Below are 26,072 nucleotides of genomic sequence, written 5' to 3'. Positions count from 1 at the left end.
ATCAAGTAATTTGAATTGTGTGGTCTTGTAGGGGTGATCAGCTTGATTTGGGTGAAGAAAAGTCGATGGGTCATCTGTCTCTCGATTTGGTCAGGTTAGCTCGAGGAGGTCCAACAATGTGATGTGGCCCTAAGGTAGAGCTCTGCTTGAAAATGGCTGGAGCGCAGGTAGGCGATGTGTTGAATCCGCGGCTCGACAAAATCGAAAATTAATGTCAAAGGCTGCTCGTGGTACTTGCAGGTGCTCAAAAAGCATCTGTCAACGGTGGAGTCAGCTAAAAATGGATTGCAGCTGAATAACAGGTTCCAGAGCTGTTCCTTGACTTCTGGTTGATGGAGAGGCACGTCCAGGGTCTTCAGGGGCAAGGTATATCCTTCATTCTGCACTTCTCAGCCACAAAGATATTTAGAGAGCACTCACAGGGTCTGCCACCTCTACTATGCAGTTTCCTGTGTACCAGTAGTCTCAGCCATATCCAGTCAGCATCAAAAGTTAACCCTCCAGAATACTGTGGCTGAAATATGTACGGGAGAATCTGTCCTAGATGGGCATGTGCCGTTGTCACCGCAATCCTGAAACTATGTGCAATGATGTAAAAAAGAAAGGTCACTGTTGCCATTGCACATTTAACCTCCCGCTACAATGTGAAGATGAAATGGATACCAAAGAGATGGTGACGGTTTACCTACCTATGATACTGGGAACAGGCATGGTTGGTCTTAGGCTGAGTATATTACCCCCAAGGAGTAGGGACATATGTTGAAGTCTCTCTCTCTCTCTCCTTCTCTCTCCCCCTCTCTCTCTCTCTCTCTCTCTCTCTCTCTTTCTCTCTCTCTCTCTCTCTCTCCCTCTCGTGTCCCACTGCATATAAGTGTCCTACTGCTTTGCAGACCAGCATTGCTTATTTGCTCTTGGTACAAGCTCGTTTTTGCTGATTTGATTTGGCCATTTATTTATCTGCAGCGTGGAATATTGAGAGGGAAAATCTCAAACATAAAGTCAAAACTCATGTTATAACACTAAAAAATAAAACCAACCCTCTGCTCTAGACATTGTTTCATTATATAAAAAAAGATGGCTTGTTTGTATTGCTTGTGTTTAAATAGAAATGTGTACTGATGTATTTTAACCAATTAAATAATGTTTGTATGAAATTGTATTTCTCCAGCATTGGATCTTTCATGGATTCACATGCTTAGAATATTCCCCGTCGTCAGGCTGGGAATCCCCGGTACATTATATAGACCCTTTCCCGTAGGAAAACTTTTTCGACGCTTATGCGTCCTATCCACCTCGTTTTGTATCATGCGTGCCCGTACCGTCAGGACGTCATGATATGAATACAGGCCCCGCCCCCGCGCTCCCTCAGATTTCAACCGTCTTTCAAAGTAGTGGGATCCTCGTGTTTACTACTAGTGAAAACTAGGTTGTTTTTTCTGTTTCGCTTCGGCGAAGTTCAAATTCTGGAGAATTATGTCTGGAAAAGCGTTATTTCGCCCGTGTGCAACATGTGGCCTCAAAAAAGTTTATGAAGGAGACGGCCACATGGACTGTATCAACTGTCTCCACCCGCACCACACGGCGGATACATGTGAGATATGCCAGGGTTTCTCCCAAAAAACCCTTAAGGACCGTAAAAGAAGGCTGGTCGACTGGCTTAATGACGGAGCGGGTGCCTACCCGGCTTCGGAAGTTGGCTCCACGGCCTCCAGGAGCAAGTCGGAGCCTCCATCGAAAAAGGTGCGGCCAGCGGAAATTCGCACTGAGGACAAGCATAAGGGGAAACATGCTGGATCTTCCTCATCACATAAAAAGCCCTCCTCCTCCTCATCATCTAAGACGGAGAGGCTAGCGCTGTCAAAATCCTCCTCAGGGGACCGTCCCAGGTCTTCCATGAGTCGAGATGCTTCAGCCGGGAAGTCGGCATCGAAATCGACGACGAAGTCTAAGGGCTCGACGACGACGACGTGCTCGTCGACCTCGGTGTCATTGACGATGCCTATTACCGTTCAGGCAGCAGCGGTTGGGATTCCTTCGTCGACGGAGACTCAGTCTATGGCTTGGCTGCCAGTGGTCTATGACCCGATCCCCCCTGAGGTCTTACTGCAGCCAGACACGGCCTGCTCGGCGGAAGGAGAAGGTGACACAGTTCTGCAGCCATCGGATTTAGGCTTACGGCCTTCCACGTCGGCGACGACGACGATGAGTGCGAGCGGGGGTATGGTACCTATATCATCCACGTTACTGACCCCCCAGACAGTTTTGTCTCTGGATGTGCTTAAACTCTTCAGAAGCTCCTGCAACGGCTGGATACGCAGTTCCTCCAACCTGGGACGTCATCGTCACTTTTTTCTGTACCTGCAGTCGACGAGCAAACTTGTACGGCTCGCTCGACGACTAAACACCCATCGGCTCCCCAGGTGGTAAAAGATCGTCCGCGAGCTCAGGAGGAGGGTGAGTTGTCGGAGTCCGACTCTATACTGGGTGACTCGGGGTCAGACATCTCCCTGTCACCGTCGAGGGACCCAACATGGAATTCGGATGTAGAGTTAGAGTCTACGAGGAGCCAGACACAGCCATCTCCCCCGGATGATGTGGGAGCCTTCCATGCAATGATGGGAAAAGCTTGTTCCGAGTTCGGCTTGATTCCTGAGGAGCAGAAGAAAGACTGTTTCCTTTTTGACCACATGGGTCAAAGGAGAAAATCGGTATTTGCCATCCCAATCCTGGACCACGTGTGGCAAGAAGGTCTCAAGACGATGCGCCATCCGTTCTCGGAGCCAGCCATAAAGGGACGGATCGAGAAAAAGTTTAAAGCTCCGGAGTCCACTCCAAAATGTCTAACATCACAGCCTCTGTCTGACTCGGTTGTGTCAGCGGCAGCGGCTAGGAAGGCCAGGGTACAGCAAAAATGTTCAACGCCACCGGAAAGCAAGGCTAGGAGGCAGGACGCCTTTGGAAAAAAGGTGCTCTCGGTCGGAGCGACGACAGTAAGAGCAGCCAATTCCTTAGCGATCGTGTCACGATATGATAGAGAAATGTGGCACAAACTGGCCCCTATCCTAGAACACCTGCCAGACGAACACCGGAAAGCTGCTATGTTACTGGTGCGGGATGGCGAAGAGGCCTCGAACCACGCTATTAATATCGCAGTTGACCTAGCAGAGTCTGGCTTCAAACAAATCAACCATGGAGTAGTGCTTTGTCGACAAGCGTGGCTCAAATGTACTACTTTCCGTCCTGAAGTCCAGTACAAAGTCCTTGACATGCCATGCGAAGGGGAACACCTGTTTGGCGAAAAGGTTGATGAAGCGTTGAAAGGGATGAAAGAAGACACGGATACTGCTAGGTCCCTTGGCGCCCTTCAAACGGGTAGAAACTTTCGCTCTTTTCGCCCCTTCAGGGGTGCTTCTGGAAACTCCCGCTTTGGAGCCTCGAGGGACCGTGGATTTAACAGGCCCTCGTACTCTTCACAAGGGTTCAGACGAGCGTCCCAGTCGGCACGTAGAAGCAGGGACTATCAAGCCTCCAGGCGGCGAGGCTCGGGTCCGTCGTCAACGAAGAACAAGCAAACCAGCAACCAATGACGGCCTTCGGAACGTCCTGGGGGGGTCGAGTCTCTCATCACTTCGACCGATGGAAATGCATCACCACAGATCGATGGGTTCTAGACACGATTCGCATGGGTCATGCGCTACAATTCAAAGACAAGCCTCCGCGTCTTCCTCCTTTATTCTCGACACAGCCCCACCTCCGAATCCTACGACAAGAGGCGGCGCTTATGTTGCGAAAAGGGGCGGTAGAGAGAGTTCCTGTGGCACAGGAAGGACAAGGAGTTTATTCCAGGTTCTTCGTTGTCAAGAAGCCAAACGGCAAATGGAGGCCCATTCTCGACCTGAGGGTACTCAACAAGTGGCTAAAGAGCCTAAAATTCAAAATGCTAAAGCTCCAAGAGGTTATCAGGTCGGTGCAACCCATGGATTATCTATCCTCACTAGACCTTCAAGATGCTTATTTTCACATCCCAATACGCCCACGACACAGGAGATATTTAAGGTTCGTCGTCGGGAGAAAGCATTTTCAGTTCAAGGTCCTCCCGTTCGGGATCAAGTCCTCCCCCAGGACGTTCACCAAGTGCTTGGCCCCTATAGCGGCCCATTTAAGAAAGGATGGTCACCATGTCTATCCATATCTAGACGACTGGCTGGTCAGAGGTTCGTCCAAGGAACAAACACGAGACAGTCTAAGGGCCACAATGTCCCTCTTACAGGAACTGGGCTTCGCAATAAACTTCAACAAGTCCTCCGTAGAGCCTTCGAGGACCTTGGTCTTTCTAGGAGCGGAGTTTCATACACACACAAGCCTGGTGAGACCATCCAGCGAAAGAATTCAGAAACTTCAAAGCAAGGCGTCGGAATGGAGAGGCGGTACCAAGGTTTCAGTGCGCAAGTACATGTCCCTGCTAGGGACCATGTCGTCCTGCATTCCGTTGATAAACAACTGCTGTCTGTTTATGAGACCTTGCCAGGAATTTCTAGCGGACCGTTGGGCGCAGAGCCGAGGTCGCTGGTCCGACAGACTGGTCGTCGACGAACAACTAGTTCAAGCACTCTGCTGGTGGAGAGTGTCTACTCATCTAACAAAAGGAATGCCTCTACTGGAACCAGAGTTCCAAAAGACGGTGGTGACGGATGCATCGATAAGCGGATGGGGAGCTCATCTGGATACGTTACAGGTACAAGGCCAGTGGTCGTTGCAGGAGTCCTCCCTGCATATCAACCTGCTAGAACTGAGAGCAGTGCGATGGGCTCTGAAATCTTTTCTTCCTCAACTGAGGGACTCGGTGGTGCGTGTCATGACGGACAACACCACTACGATGTTCTACTTGAGGAAACAAGGAGGGACACGTTCCAGGTCCCTATCGACGGAGGCACAGAAAATCTGGCATTGGGCCCTGCAACACAACATGCAAATCTTAGCGTTCCACCTGCCAGGCGTGAAAAATGTGGAAGCCGATGCCCTCAGCAGAGAAATGAACGAAGTTCACGAATGGGTGCTGAACGACCAACAACTACAACATGTATTCAAGAAATGGGGACATCCTTCCATAGACCTGTTTGCGACGAAGAACAACAGGAAATGCCATCAGTACGCAAGCCGATGGCCTCAGCAGGGCTCACTGGGGGATGCGTTCTCCTTCCCATGGACGAACAAATTCCTGTACGCATTCCCTCCATTTCCCCTTGTCCGGAGGACGTTGCAATGGATCCTCAGGTACCCATGTCGGGTAATTCTGGTGGCCCCGTACTGGGCCAGACAGGTGTGGTTTTCAGACCTGCTACACTTAGCGGTGGCGGAACCGATGAGATTCCCGAAGACCCCCGACCTTCTGTCTCGACAGGAGGGTGTCGTTTGGCATCACGACCCGGACAGCCTCAAGTTGACGGCCTGGCTCCTGACTTCGCCGAATTTGGTCGGCTAACGATTCCAGAGGACTGTCGGCGTATCCTGCAAGCGGCAAGAGCACCTTCCACAAACGCCTCATACGCGTACAAATGGAGAAGTTTCTGTCAATGGTGCGAGGATCAACCAGGTTTGGCCCCGCAATCGATTAAGCCGGAACAGCTCCTTCCATACTTGCTGTTCTTAGCTCAAAAGGGCCTGTCGGTATCGTCAATAAAAGTACACCTGGCAGCCATTTCCAGGTTTACTCGTCAACGGCATTCGGCACCATTGTTCAGCGACCGCCTGATTAAGCACTTCCTTAAAGGCCTCTTTCGGAGTTTCCCTCCAGAGAAGAAATTTCCGCCGGAGTGGAGCCTCAATCTGGTCTTAACGTCTCTTATGAAGCCGCCTTTTGAGCCAATGTCATCATCGTCTCTAAAGTTTTTGTCGTGGAAATTGGCCTTCCTGGTGGCCATCACTTCAGCCCGACGTATTTCAGAAGTTCAGGCTCTAATGGTAGACCCACCATACTTACGATTTTTCAAGAACAAGGTAGTCCTAGCCACTAACCCACAGTTCATACCAAAAGCTCCTTCGGTGTTCCATAAACACTCCTCTATTGTGTTGCCTACGTTTTTTCCGGAGCCATGCTCGGGAGCGGAGCGCATGTTACACACATTGGATGTAAAAAGGGCCCTCAAGTTTTATCTTCATCGTACGCAACCGTTCAGAGAAACGAGACAGCTGTTCGTGGCCTATGGTCTGGGTGCTAGAGGAAAAGCCATTTCAAAGCAAGGACTGTCAAGATGGGTGCCATCTACCATTTCGTACTGCCATTCCAGGGCAGGGAAACACCTTCTGCGACGGCCAAGAGCTCATTCAACTAGAGCAGCGGCATCGTCGACGGCACTGTGGGCCGGAGTCCCTCTGGGGGACATCTGCATGGCGGCTACCTGGGCGGCGACACACACCTTTACCCCCCATTACTGCCTGTCGCAGCAACATGCCGAAGATACCCGGATGGGACAGGCGGTGCTCCGACACCTATTCCAATAAGGTAAGCCCCGGCTGAGGGGTTGCTTCCTGTGGAATTTATGACTGTATGTGGTTTGTTTTCCTATGTTAACGATTTCTAATGTATACATGATCATAGGGAACGGGCTTTGCGAAGAAAGTGTATGGGTTTGCATGCACGCCTCCTCTTTGGGGGTGGTACTGCTATGTAATCTATTCTAAGCATGTGTATCCATGAAAGATCCAATGCTGGAGAAGGGAATAGTTTCTTACCTGTAACTCCATTTCTCCAGCATTGGTATCTTTCATGGATTCACATGCGCCCGCCTGCCTCCCCTGAGCATGCAAACCGGTTCCCCCACTACTTTGGGGGCCGAAATCTGAGGGAGCGCGGGGGCGGGGCCTGTATTTATATCATGACGTCCTGACGGTACGGGCACGCATGATACAAAACGAGGTGGATAGGACGCATAAGCGTCGAAAAAGTTTTCCTACGGGAAAGGGTCTATATAATGTACCGGGGATTCCCAGCCTGACGACGGGGAATATTCTAAGCATGTGAATCCATGAAAGATACCAATGCTGGAGAAATGGAGTTACAGGTAAGAAACTATTCCCTTCTGATCATGTTCTAATGAGGAAGTTAGGATTGTGTCTTAGAGTTGCTCAGTAGGATTCACATGGTTCCATCCATGTCAACGGTTACCTTGCCCTTCTACTTCTACTCTACCTCACTCCTCTTCTCGGCTCCTCCCCACCGACCTTCTGTCCTTCCTAAATTTCACTCTGCCCTCCTCCTGACTCTACCCTGTGATACCGTTTCTACTTTTCTTCAAACTCTACTATCATAACTTCTCCTCTTCCTCTCACCCTACTACTACTCTACACTACTGCCCCTCCTCCCACACTACTACTGCTCCTCCCACGTGACTAATACACTTCCTACATGACTACTACACCTCCCAATACTACCACTACTCTCCTCCCACTACTTCCACCACCACTCTCCTCCCACTACTAAGATTACTACTCTTCTCCTTCCACTACACTACACAAACACCCTCCTTCCACCCAGTACATTACATTCTTACATTAACGGTTATTCACCTACCACATAAACATACACACTCACACTGCAGTAACCTTGCACTCACTAAGCCAGTACCTCACCCTTTTCCAATAGACAACTCCACACTCTGCCACTCCTTTCTCCTGCTTGCCTCTTGGTCCACCGCCTTCTCCCCCTCTGACCTTAGCCAGACAACCAACACTTCCTGTTTCCTGTCCCCTGCTTAAGTGTCCCTCCCTCTGCCCTGATCGATCAGGATTGGCTAGTATGATGAATCCTGGCAGAATTCCAGCCTAAAGTCTTCTCCCATGTGGCCGGGTGAAAGGTAGCCGCTACCTGATTTTGACCCTGGGGGTGGTATTAGCCGGGTGGATCACATGGGAGGAGAAGACCATCAAGGGAATGTGGGGATTCTGTCAGGGGAAACACAGTATTTATGCTCTTGTGAGGGTGAAGGTTCCCTAATGCCTGAATATCTGATGACTTCTTATAGTAAGGTTTCCTCTCCAAGATTTCACCAAGGCATGAAGTGTGAAAATCCCTATGTAAACAGGGAAATGAAATATGTAAAAGTTGGGGAATTAATGCTACTTATGATTTTTATATTCATGCAGTATGTTTGAATTGTGAAAGCAAGAAAAAAAACATGAATTCCCTTGAGAACTTTCCCCTAAATATATATAGCTTATGAACCACTAAACCAAACTAAATGGAATAACCTTAAAAGGAATATGAATATTATGGACTTCAAATCCCATAATGCTCTGAGTACTGAGATGAGGAAGAGGAGCTCAGAGTTGCAGAACTGTAGTGTGCAGTCTAGTGGTTGTAATGACCCACATCTGAGTGAGACCATTAAACATTTAAAGCCTTTCAGGTGCGGGCCATTATGAGGAAGCAGTGGAAGCACCAGAAGCCTGAGAAAGAAGTAGGAGACACTGCTGTTTTGCACAAGGAATGCAGTGTCAGAAAAGTGGCAGAGTTCGGGAGTCCTGTAGGATGCAGAGAACACGCAGCAGGAAGTGGTATGGCAAACTAGCTGTCCCGAGGGAAATGGAAGCTCTCCTTGTTCTGCGTGTTGCTCTGGTGTGTGGCATTAACCGGAATGCGAGCGAAGCAGAGGCAGCTCCAATTACAGGGGGCGCGAGCAACGGAATCATTACTGGAGGTGTCAGACGCCTATGCAACCCCGACGAAAGAAGAAACCGGAGCAGCGGGTCCAGCAGAGAGATGCAGAAACACCAGTGTGTTGGTTTTTGTTAGGTGACCCCGGAGCACTGCGAAACAGACTGCTGGCTCAGAAGAAAAACTTGGAATACCGAAACTAATGAATTGAGGCAATTTGGGAGCAACTCTTAAGCGAAAAAGTGTAGAAGAAAATCGTAACCACCATTGTCAAAGCCAAAAGGGGACAATATATAAACAAAGTGAATGTGATTTACAGACCCGAAGATCACTTATAAAAGATGATTATAACAAGCATTGCCTAAGCCAAAGAAAGGCAATTAAAGAAAATCAAAGATGGCAGATTAGAAGCCCTTCTTGTTGTAATCATCACGGAGGGGAGAAATATAATCTGCATTGCCTGGGGCAAACACATCAGTGTGAGAGACATTGTCAATCTGTACTGTATCCTTGTAAAAGAAGTTGTAATCCTCTTGTGGTTGTTGAAAGTCAAAAGAATCATCTATAAAGCAGTTGTTGATTTAGAGGAGAAATACAGTTTTAAAGTGAGGGTGAAAATATTTTTTTCTTTTACTGAGGATTCCCAGCTTGACGACAGGGAATATTCATGAGCATGTGAATCCATGCCAGACCCATGTTGGAGAACAATAGTTACAAGTAGGTAACTTGAACCTTAGGTTGGGGAAAGATTGTCATTTATCTCACCCTTTTTGTTGAATAAAATGGCTACTTGTGAGAAAACTCTATCTACTTGTCCATCTCGCATTTCTAACCCCTCACACTAGGGAAAGCTGGTCAATCTTCCCCTCCTGGGCGGTGTCTGTGCAAAGGGGCAGTCTTTACAAGGGGGCTAAGCCCCAGCCTTGAAGGTATTACATTTGAAAAAGGCATTAAATAGGGGGCTAAGGCCCACCCCCTTTCTCCGCACGGAGCCACCACAGTGGATTTGCCAGCTCAGTGTCGGAGTCTGTGTTGGATTTCCATGGTGGTTGTTCTCCTTGTTAAGTATAGTCTCTGGAGGGCAAGTGGCCTCTCTTGTAGCTGGTGATCTAAGATTGAACACACGTCTTTGATGGAGCATACGCCTGAGTGCCAAAATGAGGCACTAATTGGCGGGTGTTTGTGTGGGTCTTGCGACTCTGTTCTCATTCCCAGGCTCTCCCTGCTGCACAAAGCTGGATTCACGGCATCCATGAGTGTTGCTTCTGTCTCTGTCTCGTTAGTTCTAGTGCCCTGCTGCTCGTCTGCTTCACATGCTCTATAAAATAGACTGGCAAGCATTTTGAAGTAGAGGCATGGTGTGAGACAAATATGTACTCCCAACAAATAAACGGGCACAAGGGGCCTCAGCGCCAGGATTGGTTCTGAACTGCTTTGTGGCTAGCTTCCCCCTCTTAACAAGGCCGGAATACTGGCCTTTTCGCACTCGTTTTAAGACCGTGTTCAATCACAGATTTGCATATAGTTTGGCCGCTGTAATAAACCTATATATTAAAAACACAAATGTGCAATGTAATATAAATACATGTGTTTTAAGACCAGGTGTTATCACAAACTAATTCAATAAAAATACCTGTGTATTAAAACCAGCTATTGTCCTGAAATGCCACTAAGGGCTGAAACGGCAGAGAGAGCGCCACAATTCTGGTACCCCCTTTGTGCCAGCATGTGTGTTTGCAGACACTTACCTCCAATTTTACCTCCTCACACACATACTCACCATTGTCTTTGCCTTAATTGCAGAATGACAACAACCCCAGCAAAGCAGGGGGGCGTGGGGCAGCGTCCCACTCAACAAAAAAGAGGGAGAAGCAATACCAGCAACATGCAGCGAAAATGCAGATCTGCTCGACCAAGAGATCAACAAGTTGCATGTACGTACATACGTGCAGCACGCAGCTGCCGGGCCGTGGCCACAAGACTGCCCAGCCACACAAAAGCCCTTGGACCATGGGGGACTAATAGAGGGAGAGGTCTCTCCCCCTTAAACTTCCCCACCATGCACCTACCGAGAAACCCAGCAGTTCCGGGTGTCGAAACGGGAACATAAAATTTGAACTTTCAATGCTGCCGGCTCATTATGCGGCTTGCCCGTGCAGAGAAATTAGGCAGGGATTATGCCCTGTTTAAGGACTTTTCCGGAAACATAGAGGCCTTGGGAGGGAAACATTGAGCCGGATTGGGTAGCAAAAAATGAGCAATCGGCACAGGGGGCTAATTAGACCAGGGTCGGGAAGCAGGGAGTGGGGATTATTCAGTTTAGGTCAGCGCTGGAGATGGGCGAAAAGACCCGAAAGAGGAAGGTGGGTGTGGCCTGTGTAGTGTATTTGTAGATAAGGTGTGGTATTGTTTTAGGAATTAAAAGTTATATATGATTTTTTTTACCAACGGACATTACAGAGTGGTACATTTCATCACGGTCAAAACAATTTGGTGGGCCCCAAACTCCCTGATCTTTCACCCGCCACCCCAACCCGACCCATTTTAACCCCTTACCCCACTACCCTTTATATATTTCTTTAAAGTTTTCGGTGTTATATCCACGGTGAAATGTACCACTCTGCAATGTTTTAGGTAAATTGACTGGGTACCGAATTACCAAGTTTCTGCAGTATGAGTGTGCTTGTTTGTGTGGCAAGTGGGTGCAAGATAGCATTAGGGCCCACAAAGATTAAAGTAAAAAAAACCTTGAACCATCCCAGTGATTCTTGTGCCATCTGTGACAATAGGCTTGTCAAGATTTCATAGCACCTTCTTCAGTTAAGTGTAACACACTGTGCTTTCAAAGGTGTTTATCAGGGAACTAAAGCCGCCTGCAACCAAGGTAGTTGTGAAACATTGAGAAACAAAACATCTGAGAAAATAATGATTTTCAAGCTTCTGGTGTCATGCCCTGCCCAATTGAAGGGGTTGTCTATGTTGGGGTCTCGATTTCCTGGTGAGGTTTACAGGGGAGGTACTTTTCGAAACTGGAATGGGGTTAAAGAAGTTCAAATGAAATGGTTTATGTTGAGAAGCTTTGTGCCTCTCTATTGTGCTTGATCCGTACACCTCCCCCTGTCCAGGATGTGCCCCAGTGCCCTTTTGCCGCCATGATTTATGGCCCGAATCCATCTGGGCTTTGGCAGCAGCCTTAGCCAGGGTTGGGGGAGGAGGGGTGGCGCGTAGAATCGAAGGGCCCATAACCCTCGCCCCCCTTCGCGATCCGCATCATTGGGGGTCGGGGGAGAGGGCGGAGAGATGATTTGAACGGAGACCTTTGTCACCGGAGTCTGACCTTGACCCCAGAGACCTTATCCGTCTTACTTGGAAAGTTGCTTTGTCAAAGTTAACCCTGTAAATACTGCATTGTGTAACTTGATTTATGGCTAGCGACGGAGACCGCTCCCGCATGATATCAAAGGATGGAGTGCATACGAATTTGGGCCATTTCAAAATTGATATGTATTTGATAATATGCTATTTTTATCATCCCTTCGAAACAAAACAGTGTATTAGTTTAATGTTTTATATCCGCCCTTTTAATTCTAAAAAGAGAGAAAACGTCCCCACCGTTTCTAAAACAATTATTACAGTGCCACCCTAAAAGCTTTTCGAATTAATTAGTAGACTGGGCAGAGGGTGCTATGTATATTTCCATAATATATAGGAAATTAAGAGGCAAGTCGACTTATCTGCGCCAAAACATGGATTACTTTAAAACTATTACACTTTGTAGCGTTTTCATGCAGTACATTCTGTCATAGAAACCAATGATTATTTGTTTTTCTATTGATATTAACATTTTCGGTCGTTTTTAATTTTGTTAAACCACTTCACAGCATATTGTTAATAGCAATTCGCAACGACTAAGAGGAATATTGTTCTGTCTAAGTTCTAGTTTGCAAGAGGAAAATGGTAGGAGTTGAACAATATATGCTATGCTATATATAAGAATACCTTACCAGCAGAAGTGGATTTAGCAGTCGGGCCAGGGACAAAAGCCCTTCGGGGGCGGGGCGGTTTCAGGGAGGGGGACTCATTGTAGATGGCTCCCACAATCTTCAATTGTGAACATCATTTTACAATTTACTGCTCACACTCTTGTAACCCTCTCCCTCACACCACCAAACCTGTAACAGTCTCTGCCATAACCGCAAAAGTGATGGGTGGGGTTTAGAATTAATCTGAACTTTTTTTAGCCCTTGTGCACCATTGCAAAAGGGGTCCAGCTGTATGCAAATCAGTCAGGCACTGCCACCAATGGTAGCAGTTCAGCCCGAACTGCTAGGCCAGGACCCATCCGCACGGAAACACAAGCAACCCTAGACATGTTTCGGCCTTGTTGGGCCTCCTCAGTGAGGTGCAGCTTGCTTCCCTATGGTGCAGCAAGCAAGGGACCCACGTCTGGGCATACCCTCTCTCACATAGTGAGATAAACCATAACCACAAAAAGGATGGATGGAAGGTTTTGAATGAATCTGAACCATTGGCATTGCTCTGGGCAACCTTCCACACCACCGTTTTTTAGCCCATCTGCACCATTGCAAAAGGGGTCCAGCCATATGCAAATCAGTCGGGTACTGCCACCAATGGTGGAACTGCTAGGCTAGGTCCCCTCTGCCACTTCCTGCTCAATGCTCAACTCCACTATCCAGCCTCCAGCTTCCTCCTCTCCTCCTGCCCTACCTGAACACCTTTCACTATCTATTTCCTTGACCTGTCCTTTATACCTCTCTTCCTGTTTCTATCCTTCCCCCGGACCCTACATCGGTCCGTTAATTCATCTGACCCTAAGGGCCAATCTAAGTCTGCTCTTTACCACTGGGATGGGTTTTCACACTGGGATGGGTTTTCACACTGCAAGTCTATATGAGCCTCATTAGGCTTCAGCCCCTTTGCCCGCTTGACATATAAAATCTGGGTTTGGCCTCTGAGTAGTTTGGTGCCCACTATGCTCTACCATCTTCAGATGCTGCGCTGAGTATAGACGATTCAGTTAGGTGTGCGGCACTTCTGAGACTTTGTTGGGCCCGTCATTTTCTCCCTTCAGGTCGTTGCAGTCTTTGGGGGTGGTTGGGCATGCTGGTACCTGTAGTTTTAAAATGAGACAAAAACAACTCAGGCCAACATCGATATGCCAAGGTATAAGATGATTGAGAGTGGGACCATATTCATTCAAGTTGACACATGCAGGGGGGGACAGAGACTGAGGCCCTTCCAACTCCCTCAACCCCACCTTTGGGTAACATGAGCATAATGTACGTTGCGCATGTGTGGTGGTCCAGACCTGCCCGGAGTTTCGAGAAGCCCGTGCTTTGCAGCTGAGCTTGGAGGCCTCCACTATGGGGAGTGTCTCTGTATTTAGAACTATATTTCCTTCGGGAAGAACTTGCTTAATGATATGCTACTATTGACCCTCAATTGTGCCAGTATGCAGCACCATGTATAGAATCAAGCGGGAGGGATCCGTTCACCTGCTATATTGACACACATATTGGAATCATATTCCTTTTTCTTTTCTCATAGAACTAACGAGAACTTATTGGTGATAAAATACGGCACTCAGCCAAGAGAAGGGCTCAACATGACCAATACCCTAGAATTGGTGAGAACCCCCAAGCACCCTAATTAGCCAATTTAAATTAAGCACCTCATTTCCCAGCCTGGGCCCCGTATATCCTTAACGTACCCGCCCATTTTGTCAGGCCTGTATATGAACGCCACTCAGTAGGAAGTACAGAAGGCTCACATGATTTAGGACCGTACACAAAACATAGGTATGTAAATACGGTATATTTAACTACCTTAGAGTGACCTTAGAAATCTAGTGGAATCTCACTAATCGCATTTTTTCTTTTTCTGAGTTTTTTTCCCATATTTCTTTACTTCTGGAATTTCAGGTTGATACAATTGGCGTTGCTTATTTCAAAACCTTTTGGTCCAATATGATTTTTTCTTGTTTCTTCATGTTTGTTGATCTCCTTCATTTATGAATTGTCACTGGTTTATAGTTGATTTAATCATGTTATTGCCTGTACTGTATCACAATTCTGTTTCTGAGTACAATGTTTATTCGAGCGTTTTCTCGAATAGTTTACTGTCACCATTGTCCAAGCTTTGAGGAAGACTGTGAAGGTCAAAACACGTGTTTTATGACATTTTTGTAAGCCCAATTAAATACTATATGGACATAAGGAAGGAATGAGTTTTTGTGATTTACCATCACTGATTAGCTTTACGGGGCATGAGGGCATACGCTTCTGATCTCACTCAGTAAATTATAGTCATCATGCTCTCTTTGTGGTTTTTTGAAGCCATCTGTGACGCATGCAAAAGAGCATAATGCAACCTTGTACCTAGCCGGGACAGTCTATTGACATCTCCAATACCTGGCAACGGCAGCAGGGCAGGTTTCAAGGTCAGATGTACATTCCTGAACAGCGGTTGGAACACAAAATTCCAACAGACCGAGATGGCTGTAACTAATAATGTACCGAAGCAGCCTGGTAGCACGTTAATATGTAAATGTGGCTACATGAATCGCACATTTATAAAGCCACACACATTTGTATGTCTTATTAGTGTCAGCTTGGTGAGGTGACTCGTTCATGACACAGTTGGTGTCTATTAGCTGTCTGGCCTGGGTTTACCCAAAACAACCATGTGGGACCCAGCCAAGAAAGCTTATCTTTTGATCCGCGAGGAAGGTTGACACTTTGTTTAGGGCATGGAACACTCTCTCGGAGCTCCCAAGGGACCCATTGCTTCAAAGCCAGTACTGCCATGGCAGTGGCCTTGTCACACGTGGCTGCTGATTACTGGAGTCCTTTGAAGTAGGGAGACAGAGGAAGGGGGTAGGCGTAGAATTAGAGTATCCCAGAGTGGAGAGTCAAGAGTGATGTTCCACCATCTTGGAGTTGGTGAGAGCTCCCTTAAACTTCCTGTCCCCTCCCCACTTCCTGCAGAAAAGGCACTCTGGGTATGACATCAGCAGGCAAAGGGCGCTTGTTCAGCAGCCAGGATTGGACTTTTAACAACAGGCTTGGCCTGGACTAATCCGCTGTAGCATTTTGCCTATATAAAAGGGGAAATCCTCCCCTTCGTTGATACATCTTTGGAATTCAATACAAGAATTAGTCACTTGGAACTCTCTTGGGAATTCAGCCTATTTCAAAAGCCTCTGCCATAGAGGTGAAGACAGAAGGGTCCAAGGTAGAGGAAAGTTCTTCTCACTTTCCACCTCAAGTGTGCATTTTGCGTGATACTTCTGTGTGGAGAAGGCAGACTCTGCCACCAAGGCATTGGTACCCAGGACCCGGTCAAGGGTGGTGACGGAACCCTTGCAAGTGCCCTCTACAAACCTTCCTGGTTGGGAAGGGCACAAAAAGAGTTGCCTGGCCCCTGGAATGGGACTCCGAGCAACCTCAGAACTAAGGAAGTGAACCCTGGCTCTCCCTGCATCAGTTAACTGCCTGTACATCGGTATGGGCACCTTCAATACCATCCAAGCTGCTGCGTGAGACTTGCCATTTTCATCTCCGACCTCGACACCAGACGCCTCACTCCTGTCGCAGAACTTCTGCAATTTCTCCATCTAAGACCCATGAATTTTCTAGCATCCACAACTCTTCAATGGTGCCTGTTTACCAGTTTCCTCAAGCTACAAGCTGTTGCTGCTGCAGTATCTCAATGCTGCATTGAACCAGCTAAGGCAACATGCTGCCAAAGGTCAGGCTCTGCTTCTACGCACCTGAGGCTACAGACTCTTCCAACGGTACAGATGTCCGACATCGCTTTCTTCCCCCAGCGCCTTCAACCCACAAGCCATTGCTGCTGCCGAAGAGCACTGCATTGTTGAAACCCAGCATCACCGATCTGCAACTTGACCTCAGACTGATACCGAAAGGGCTCAGACTTACGGTTTGGCAGCATAAAGCCTGTATCCGTGCTGTTGAACCACGAAGATAAGAACATAAGGTATTTGAAGACGGCCTGCCCCACTGGTCCACCTTAAAGGAACCTACTGACTTTTAAGCCTCTTTTCTAAGACCGCTTTATAAACATTGACATTAGCTGCTTAGATCATTTGCCTACTTCCCTCTCTTCAGCCAGGGTGAATCCCCTCTGTGTACAGCCTGCGCTCAACCAACATAACCGAAAAAGGATTACCTGTTGGGCTGTGCCGGTTTCAAATTTGATTGGGAGCACTGCTGGTTTTTTAGTAGGGTGGGTTTGAGTTAGGCGCCTTAGCCAGTACTCACCCTTGTAATCCTGCACAGCAGTACTCATTTCGTCATAATTGCAGATCGTCATACTTTTATATCATTAGGGCTAAGAATACAGTATGTGCACAAATAAATGTCACCCCATAGCGAAAATCAAATTTCTGCACCCATGTTGTAGACGCATTATGAGAGATTGTAGAAAGTGCAACGAAGCAACAGCCAGGATGCGCAGCACACTTTATAAGAAACGCAAAATAAAATAAATTGGAAAGAGACCAGAAAACGACTGACATCATTCTGGGTATTTTTCCCTCAAACAAAGCTGACTCTGTAATACCAATGGAGAGATGGCAGTGACCGGGATTGGAGTCAGCATTTGCAATGTGGAGGGCCACCAAATGCACTTTCTTCCCCACCCTCCGTTTGGGCAGAGGCTTCTATTGCTGAGGCTGCTACCTTTTCATATCGGCTTTCCGCAGTGCACTGTCCCTCTCACTTACTCATTTGTGTGGATTTAGGGGCTGGCAATTTGCATATGGAGGACCAAGTCATTGACAACTACCTGTTGTAGCCTAAAATATATATTTTATGTTTCTATACTGTGACCGGTTGTAATTCTGCTTCTGGAAGGAAGGGGTGGGTGTTTGTTAGAATAGATTTCTAAACTCTGCTCTGGTGAACAGAAGTTTAGGAGGCCATCCTTGTTAGTGAAACAGGGAACACTTCTGGGAAGATAGCCGGTCCAATTCACAGTAACTTGGAGAGCAGTCAAGGCTAAGTCACAGGAGGAGTGGGGGTGATCTGTGGTCTTTGATGCGCATACACAGCAAGACACCAAGAATTACCCTTAGACAGTATTATGAAAAAATATACAATGTATTAGGCCCAAGTATAAACAAGTGACGGATTCAATTCACAGTAGAATCACCATTCAAACAACACATTTTGTAAAATATATACAGTCACTTTGGTCAATGCTGTAAAGTGCGGAATACCGCCAAAACCTGTAAGGGAAAAGGTCAGGCAAACTTTATAACATTGACAATCTTCAGAGCTGGATAACTCTAACTGTAGAAGTCAAGCCCTACGATGTATGGGGCCTTGTGCTAAATGTTCAATGCGCTCGTAAAAACGCGTGGTTGTGCGTAAAGTCACACAAAGTACAATATCTAAGGAGCTGGCAAAGTTAGGGAGAGGATTCTGATAGGTGAAGATGCGTTCCAAGAGCCAGGGGAGGATCTGCTGTGAATAACAAAGCTATGTCCAATTTCCGGAGCATTTCAGGAAAAGGAGGCTACCCAAGTAAAAGGAAGAACCCCAAAGGATTCTCTGTGCTCACCGCACTTAGCTTGGTTTGGGTCCAATCTTTGCAGGCCTGGAGAGGGTTGTCAGAGGTACGATTTTCCACCCTTGATTCGGCTTCAAAGTACACAGACGCTGCGGGTGCAGATGCGGGTCTGGTTCACACCAGCAGCTGTATCTCTCGTCTCGATTGCAGGACAAAGAAAACACAGATGCAGCTGGTCTCTGGGCACTTAAAGACATGCAGGAAAACCACCTTCAGCGACCACCACCCTCGTACAGTGACGCAGGGTCACCCAACTCTTGCAGTCTGACGCACGCTTCTCTCTCGTGGCCCAAAGCAGCTGGGATGATGAGGTTTGGCAAGAAGGTGCTTTGCAATGCAAGCTAGGATTCCCCAAAAGTTTGAGGCAAAAGTCGATAGGACAGCGCTCTCGATAGGACAAGGCTCCTGCACGGGTGCCAAGGTTTGAGCTGGACAGTGCGCTGGATGGCCCGGGGACAATTCTGCAAAAAAAACAAAACCACGTACCACTGCACAGTAGCCCAAATATTCACTCCTAGGGGGACAACGGTCCCTGTGTTTGTTCAAAAGTATCAATATGTAAACAACACAAGTTGGTGTGGGTCAGTAAGCAGTATTAATATGTATTCTTATTAGAAAACGTTCAAAGGTAAAGACCAAACAAACATTTATAATCACCGTTAACATCAAAAGAAAATTACTTTAGATAGTTTGAACATAGAAAGAGCACATTTATTAGCACCGTTCAATACATAAACCATTATTTATGTTAGCATAAATGTTTTGTAGCCATTGGCAGAGGCCGGGTGTCTGTGCAATTTAGACACAGTCCAGTGTTTACAATCTTCACACTTGGACGTAAACAAGAGTCATAACAAAATCACAGAAACTCCAAAATAGCTCCTTTAGGGTGTCTCAATGACCAACGCGTTTCGGATTCAAGATCCATCTTCAGGGTGGGAGCTATATGTTCCTTTTTCAATCTTCCTCATATGTGAGGCCCTATGGGGTTACAAAGGATGTGTTTTAAGTATGGGATACTAATGTAAGTCAATGCTAGAACAAACTAGCATATTGAGGAGTCAGAATAAGAGTACACTAACCTTCACATTCTTGTCAAAATTGTCAAACAGTTTACCTAAAATATCAAAGATGCGGTACGAGTGTTATGCCCCAAAATACCATATTTGCACGAAATAAAGGCGGCTGTTTTGCTGGCGACAGACCCGAAGCAATTAAAGACTACTCACCCAATCACTTGGGTGCAGTCAGTAGATAGTAGGAGTTGGCGGTGGCAGAGTCAAACAAGTCGTATCTGTAACAGTGAAAAAAAGTGAATTTGCAACTAGCAGTTGAGACTGGGAAGTCCCAAGGGGTCGAGGAACATAAATAAATCTGACACGAAACAATGAAACGATAGCATGGTGAGTACAGGTGTTAGATCTCTCATAATCTATATCAGCATGCACATAATAGTGAATAGTGTGATTACCCCATTGTGCTATGCTGGCAGGGAGAAAGTGCACATCAAAGTATGCACATTTGGTCCCCATCCCACTTTGGCTGTATGTCTCCGCTGCACCAGGGCAACATATAGCGCTCTAGAGTGCATGTTATCCTCTTGTAAGCTACCATGGAGGTAATAGACCTGACGTGCAGTTGTGGGAAGCTGAGAAACAGCCTCCTAATGTGTTGTCCGGGAGCAACGTGAAAAGTCATTGCATGCAAAGTCCCAAAATCAAGGAGACACTCGATCGAAAGTACAGTGGGGGGGAAATAGGACAACAGCCCACTCATGTGAACAGTCTCAGTTGCAGAATTGCTTATCGTACGTGTAGAAAGACCGAGATCGTGTGAAGATCACGGTCAGGATAGGGCTTACCTGACTCGCGCGGACCACGGACCCGCCAGCCGCCTATTCACGGCTGGCACTGGAGCTGCAATGTTAAGATGGTCATCATGGTACCCGCGCGTATGCACACAGCGGGCCATGACTCCCGTTGGCCATCTTGGTGTGGGCAAAATCATTGCCATGGATGCCGTAACTCGTAGGTATGGCAGAATATGCCGTCTGTTATAATCGATCAGAAAATGCCAAGCTACTAATGTAAAATATGCATGCAGAAGTGGGAGGAAAGCCTCCCTCCGACTTCGGCGGACCATTCCACTGCAAGTACAGCATACTGGGGTCTTGCTATCTTGTGTAAGGCGAGCTGTGGATTAGTGTCCCATTGGGGACAAGGGATTCTACATGGATCGTAGTGAAAACATCTCAGGTGATTAGGGGGATGAACCGCCTCTCAGATAATGGAGTGGGTGTAGGGGCACAGCCGCAGACAAAATAGAGATATTTATCTACAGGTTGCCCCCACGCTAAGGACACTCCGCAATGGTGTCTCAAAAAACAGTCACTAGAGGGAGCTCTACTCCGAACGTATCAACCGGACCTTCTGCCTTTGGACGTACTCAGAGGACCGCTCTCTTTACAGGATACAGTCAGTATGTATACTTCATTAGCTGACAACAATGCGGAAGTCAGTAGACTAGACCGATAGTAAGCCGATCGGTGTAAGGAGAGTGGACAGTCAGCATTAACTAGATTGAATGTAAACACCTTAGGGGCCAGGACCAACTGCTCAAGTATATTAAGGGCAGCATTGGTGACACAGATTATTTGACTGGTTGCTTCAAAAATTCTCATACCTCATGAAGCGGTGCAGAGCATACAATGATGGACACACAAAGTGACCTGCTATTGACCTACAATGCCATAATATTGGAACAAGTAACATAGAGCACCCAGCATGAGTTGGTTCCCAGAAAGCATGAAAAAATCTTATTACCAATAGAATGATACTAAACATAAAATGGTGAAAATGCATCTTAGACCAACAGTTTCACATGTAAATAATGCCCCAGTCTTACATGCTCTAACTTAACATGTGTATGCATACTAGCATGATCACATCTCTGCAAGCCGCAGTCGACATGCTCAATTTTCTTGTAAGTTCACAGCCGACTGAACAGATGTCTAAATTCCTTCATACAAAACACATTAGGTCAAACTCATTGTTCATCCCCCTAGGGCTCAGTGAGTCCAAAAGGTCAACCCACAAAATTTCTCTCTGCAACAGTTTGTTTTGAATATCCCCTCCCCTGCTCCCCATTGTCGACTGTTCAAGGATAACGCACTTGAGCTGAGCAATCGTATGTCGGGCTTCCAGGAAGTACATGGATACCAGAGACTTGGGATTTTTGGTCCTAATATTTGACTTGTTTTCTGTCCATCTTGTCTTGACCTTTCTTGTGGTCATACCCACGTAATAATATCCACATGGGCACTTGAGTGCATAGATCACGTTATTTGAATCACAAGTACATTAATGTTTTAGAAGAATGGGTTTTCCCGAGTGTGGATGCAAAATACTGTTTACTAGAACAGTATTCCCACAATTTTGACAGTTGTGGCATGGGATTGTCCCTTTAAATCCACTTTTGGTTGGTGGCTGGCGAACTTCCGCCTTTACCAAACTGTTGGGCAGAGATCTACTGTTCCTGTATAGGAATATAGGAGGTTTATGAAACAGCTGTTGGAGTTGGGGATCCATTGCCAGCATTGGCCAATTCTTTTGTATTATCTTCTTAATCCTCCTGCTCTGTGTTGTGTGCGTAGTAACATAGACCAAAGATTCCATCATCTTCGGTGGTTTTTGGATTGAGAAGTGTCTCTCGATCAATCCGGCTGACTTTCTCAGCAACGTCAGAGATGAGTGTTGGGTTATAACCCCTTGCCGTGAACTTGGTCCGCAGCGAGAGAGACTGACGTTCATACTCCGAGTCCTCAGAGATGTTTCTGCGATAGCGCAAGAATTGACTTAGGGTAACGCTATTGATTATTCTTTGTGGGTGAAAACTTGTCGCCAATAAAAGGCTATTCCGGTCAGTTTGTTTAGTATAAATCCGTGTTTCTAAGGACTGGTCCTTTGTGTATATCTCCACGTCAAGGAAATATATCATCATGTCACTTGTCTCAGTGGTGAATTTGATTCTCGGATGTATCTCGTTCATTATTACAAAAAAGTCCTGAAGGACTTCCTGAGGGCCCGTCCAGATGCCAAAATATCAATGTATCTCACATCAGGTGGGGCGTGGCCCGATAGCCATGCTGTATGACGCGTCTTCTGGAGCTGCTCCTATGGATCCGTGATCGATCCGTGAAAACACACGCTTCAAATAACTAATGGCGCCTAGGAATGGAGGCGAATGCGTTTGAGCATATTCTCCGCAATACTGGGATACCATAAAGATGAGAGGAAGCCTAATTGCAGCTTAAATAACATCGTTTGCTGCAACCTGTCCGGAAGATGGCGGCACAACATGGCGGCGAACAAAGGACTCGAATTTTATGACCCGAGAGTTGGCCGGTGAGGACTTGAGTCAGGGTTTGTGCAGAGCGCTGCTGGCTGCGAGTGAAGACGCGCTCGCATTGCAGAGCCGGCAGCCCTGAAGAATATTAATACAGTGTATGCAGCAATAGCTGAGTGGAGGAGCTGTGAGCGGCGGCGGCAGGCATCCGCTTGAAATTAAGTTTTGCATGCAGTGATCGCGGAGTGGAGGGTCTGTGAGTGGTGGCAGCGGGCATCCGCTTGAAACGAAGTTTTGCATGCAGTGATTGCTGAGCGGGGGGGCTGCCAGCGGCGGCGGCGGGCATCCGCTTGAACAGAAGTTGCTCAGGCGGCTACATTTGTAGCAGCGGGAGCCATCCGAGGCTCCGTGAGGTTTCAGAGCGCCCGGCGAGGACTGCTGCGAGTGTCTCTGCTGCAGGCGTGCAGCGGCTGGCAGGGGGGACACTGAACACAAGAGGCATTTAATTCCTGCCTAAATCTATGTGACCCCACTGCTCCCAACCGGGACACGGCTGACTGGAACAGAAGTGGAGGTAACTTTGTCGCACCCCTCCGTGCACTACTGAGGAGGGGAGGCTTAGCCCACACGAATAGAGGGCAAATAATACACGCAGGAAGCGAGTAGGACAAAATAATAGGCTGATTACCCATAGGGAAAGGAAACAATATACACCCTGGGGCACAGTGACTTGAGACCGTAACCAGCATGACTAGCACACAGCTTCCACGAAATGATAGCTAGGTGCTGAGTCTCTGTGAGGAGGTAAGACACCTTGGCATCTGGAAGGGGCTGGTGATATAATGGAGTGTTACAAGGGGTAGTTGCCCTCTGAGAGGCCAGGGGGCGATAGGAGGACTTTACCACGTGGAAGCACGACAGGGAAGACATGCTTCAGTGGCAAAAGGCATAATCAATGATGCGCAGATCACCCAGAGCCTGTCCGTAAGGTGGCCACACAAATGGAAAAAGTGGCCTCTGAGACACTGTAAGACACTTAATAAGTGGGAGGGCACAACCCACTCTTAATAAGGGCTACTCTACGGTAATCATCCCACGGCTAGGAAGACGCAGTGGCGCAAAATCGATACAGGGAAGCAGGACTGTCACACCGGGGTTCCGCCAACCTTGGGCGCAAGACACAGGCCTCAGAATGGCGGCGCGAGGGGTCGCAAGTAAAAGCAAGACTAAGCAGGCCACAATGGACACTTTTGCTAAAACACAAGTCTCCCGCTGCCACGACGCCCATAAACTCTGACACCAACGGAGAGTGCGGCGGCAACGGAAAACCATCACATATTAGCTGCTATCATGGAACTAAAAGACTCATGGGGGATAGCAATGTCAGACCTACGCTATTCCTTGGAGGCTAAGATAGACGCGGTAGGCATAGAGGTCACCCTACTGAGACAAGATGTCAGGGGTCTGGCAGAACGGACAAGCAATTTGGAAAGTGCGGTGAAGACCAACGCGGATACCGGGGAATCCACGTGCTCAAACAACAGGTAGCCAATTTAGAGTCACGCGCGGAGGAAGCGGAAGGGAGAGCGAGAAGGAATAATATTCGCGTGGTGGGCCTGCCAGAGGGAGAGGGGGGCGGGACCTGACGGACTATGTTGAGAACTTACTTTTACAGGGAATTGGAGCCGAAAAACTCTTGCAAGGATTCGCAGTGGAACGTGCACACAGAGCCCTCATGAGGAAACCGTGACCAGGGGCCCTCCCCGTGCTATAATCGCCAAAATAATGAACTATAAAGACTGCGAGAAGATACTGGAGTACTTCCGAAAAGGTGGGACACTCGAAAGAGCTTCAAGCACCATCACGGCGTATCCGGATTACACAATGCTGGTTCAGAGACAATGGTACAGCTACGTGGCTATCAAAAGGAGACTACGGGCGGCTGGGATAAAATATATGCTTCTGTACCCAGCTAAACTGAAGGTGGTGCACTAGAGTAAAATGTTCTTTTTTGACACTCCGGAGGACGCATCGACATGGCTGGATTTGCAGAGTTGCCCGGATGGAGATACGGAGGAGGCCCGAGAGGAACAGGATAAGTGACTGAGACATTGTATACACATTGTCATGGTGTATTGTCATGGTGTAAGATGGGCACTCTAGGGGTGATTAGTTAAAAACGTTGATTAATGGGTGCGGCAAAATGATACTGATTTTTTGATAAGTTGCCGCCAATGCAACGTATTTGAAGGACTTGAATATAGTAGCGCGAATACATACGTAAACTGTGTAGCAATGTGTAGTCAACTTTAAGCTCAGTAAGAGCGGCAGGGCGACAGCACCCTACCCCCCGATTTATTTTTGTAGTAGTAGTAGGTGCGCCACTAGGGCGACCTCGCCATGCGTTGCTTCGAGTACAGGCGTGAGCCAGAAAGAGCTAGATGCGGGGGAGCCTGAGATCCAGGGATGGAGCTGGGCAAAAGTTGGTGTTGAGTAAGTGATGGGTGGAGGGTGGGGGGGGAGCGGGAAGTTTGGGGTGTTTTTGGTTAAGGGGTGTTTTAGTTGGTATTGGGGAACAAGCCTATATAGTCAGAAATGGAAAGAGGATCTGGCCTGCACTGGCGGCGGGAACGGGTATACTAGCATGCCATGGGGGACCTTAAAATAATTACGTGGAATGTCAGAGGCCTCAATAGTTATTTAAAAAGGAACAAAGTGATGTTATACTTGCGTAGACAAAAGATAGATATTGCACTGTTACAGGAGACTCACTTGACGCGGGAAAAGCTGGAAACAGTTGTGAAGAAGTGGAAAGGGATCGTAGTGGGCTCGACATACTCTGCATATGCCAGAGGTGTGCTTACCTGGGTGGCACCGCATGTCCCATTTTACAAGTTGCAAGAAACTGCGGAAGCAGACGGGAGGATGGTTACGTTGGGGGGACTGGTGGAGAACAAGGATTTATGCATTGTGAACACTTATGCCCCCAATCAGAACACAGCGACATATTTCAGAGCCCTGAGTACTAATCTTAGTATGTGTATGGGAAGCGCGGTAATTTGGGGAGGCGATTTCAACTGTGTATTAAGCCCTATGATAGATAGATCAGACCAGAGGTTTGATAGACCTGCTCCAGCAGCAAAAGCGTTACAGACACTGCTAGACGACTTCGGCCTGGTGGACGTATGGAGAGTAAAACATCCCTTTCGAAAGGCAGTACTCGCATTATTCTGCCCCACAGCAGCTGCACACGAGGCTAGACTACGTCTTTGTCACGTCTGAAACTGTGGCAGAGGTAGTGCAAGCAGAATATAAGGCGCGGGTCCTGTCGGACCACTCGCCCCTGGTAGTTAGCTGGCAATACCTCCCCCCAAGAGCGAGCATACCGACGTGGCGCCTCCGGGCGGAGGCACTCAAAGACCCCCTTTTTAGAGAAGATATAAGGGAGGAGATTATAAAT

At 47.6% G+C, this 26,072-nt stretch overlaps 1 protein-coding gene across 4 annotated transcripts in view; it reads left to right on the top strand.

Moving 5' to 3' along the window:
* The window catches only part of PIGL (phosphatidylinositol glycan anchor biosynthesis class L), a 760,299-nt gene that overhangs the window by 360,317 nt on the left and 373,910 nt on the right, over nt 1–26,072 (top strand). The window contains exon 1 of one of the 4 annotated variants that reach the window (XM_069615216.1): nt 10,892–11,016. The exons of the other annotated variants lie outside the window; for them this stretch is intronic. Coding sequence (XP_069471317.1) covers nt 10,907–11,016 — 110 coding nt within the window. The 5' untranslated portion in view covers nt 10,892–10,906. Of the gene's footprint in view, nt 1–10,891; nt 11,017–26,072 lie in introns of those variants that run through there. 4 annotated transcript variants of the gene reach the window in all.

Source organism: Ambystoma mexicanum, chromosome 9 (assembly GCF_040938575.1).
Source record: "Ambystoma mexicanum isolate Mex_15411 chromosome 9, UKY_AmexF1_1, whole genome shotgun sequence".
NCBI lineage: Eukaryota > Metazoa > Chordata > Amphibia > Caudata > Ambystomatidae > Ambystoma > Ambystoma mexicanum.
This window is presented reverse-complemented; position numbering and strand designations above follow the sequence as displayed.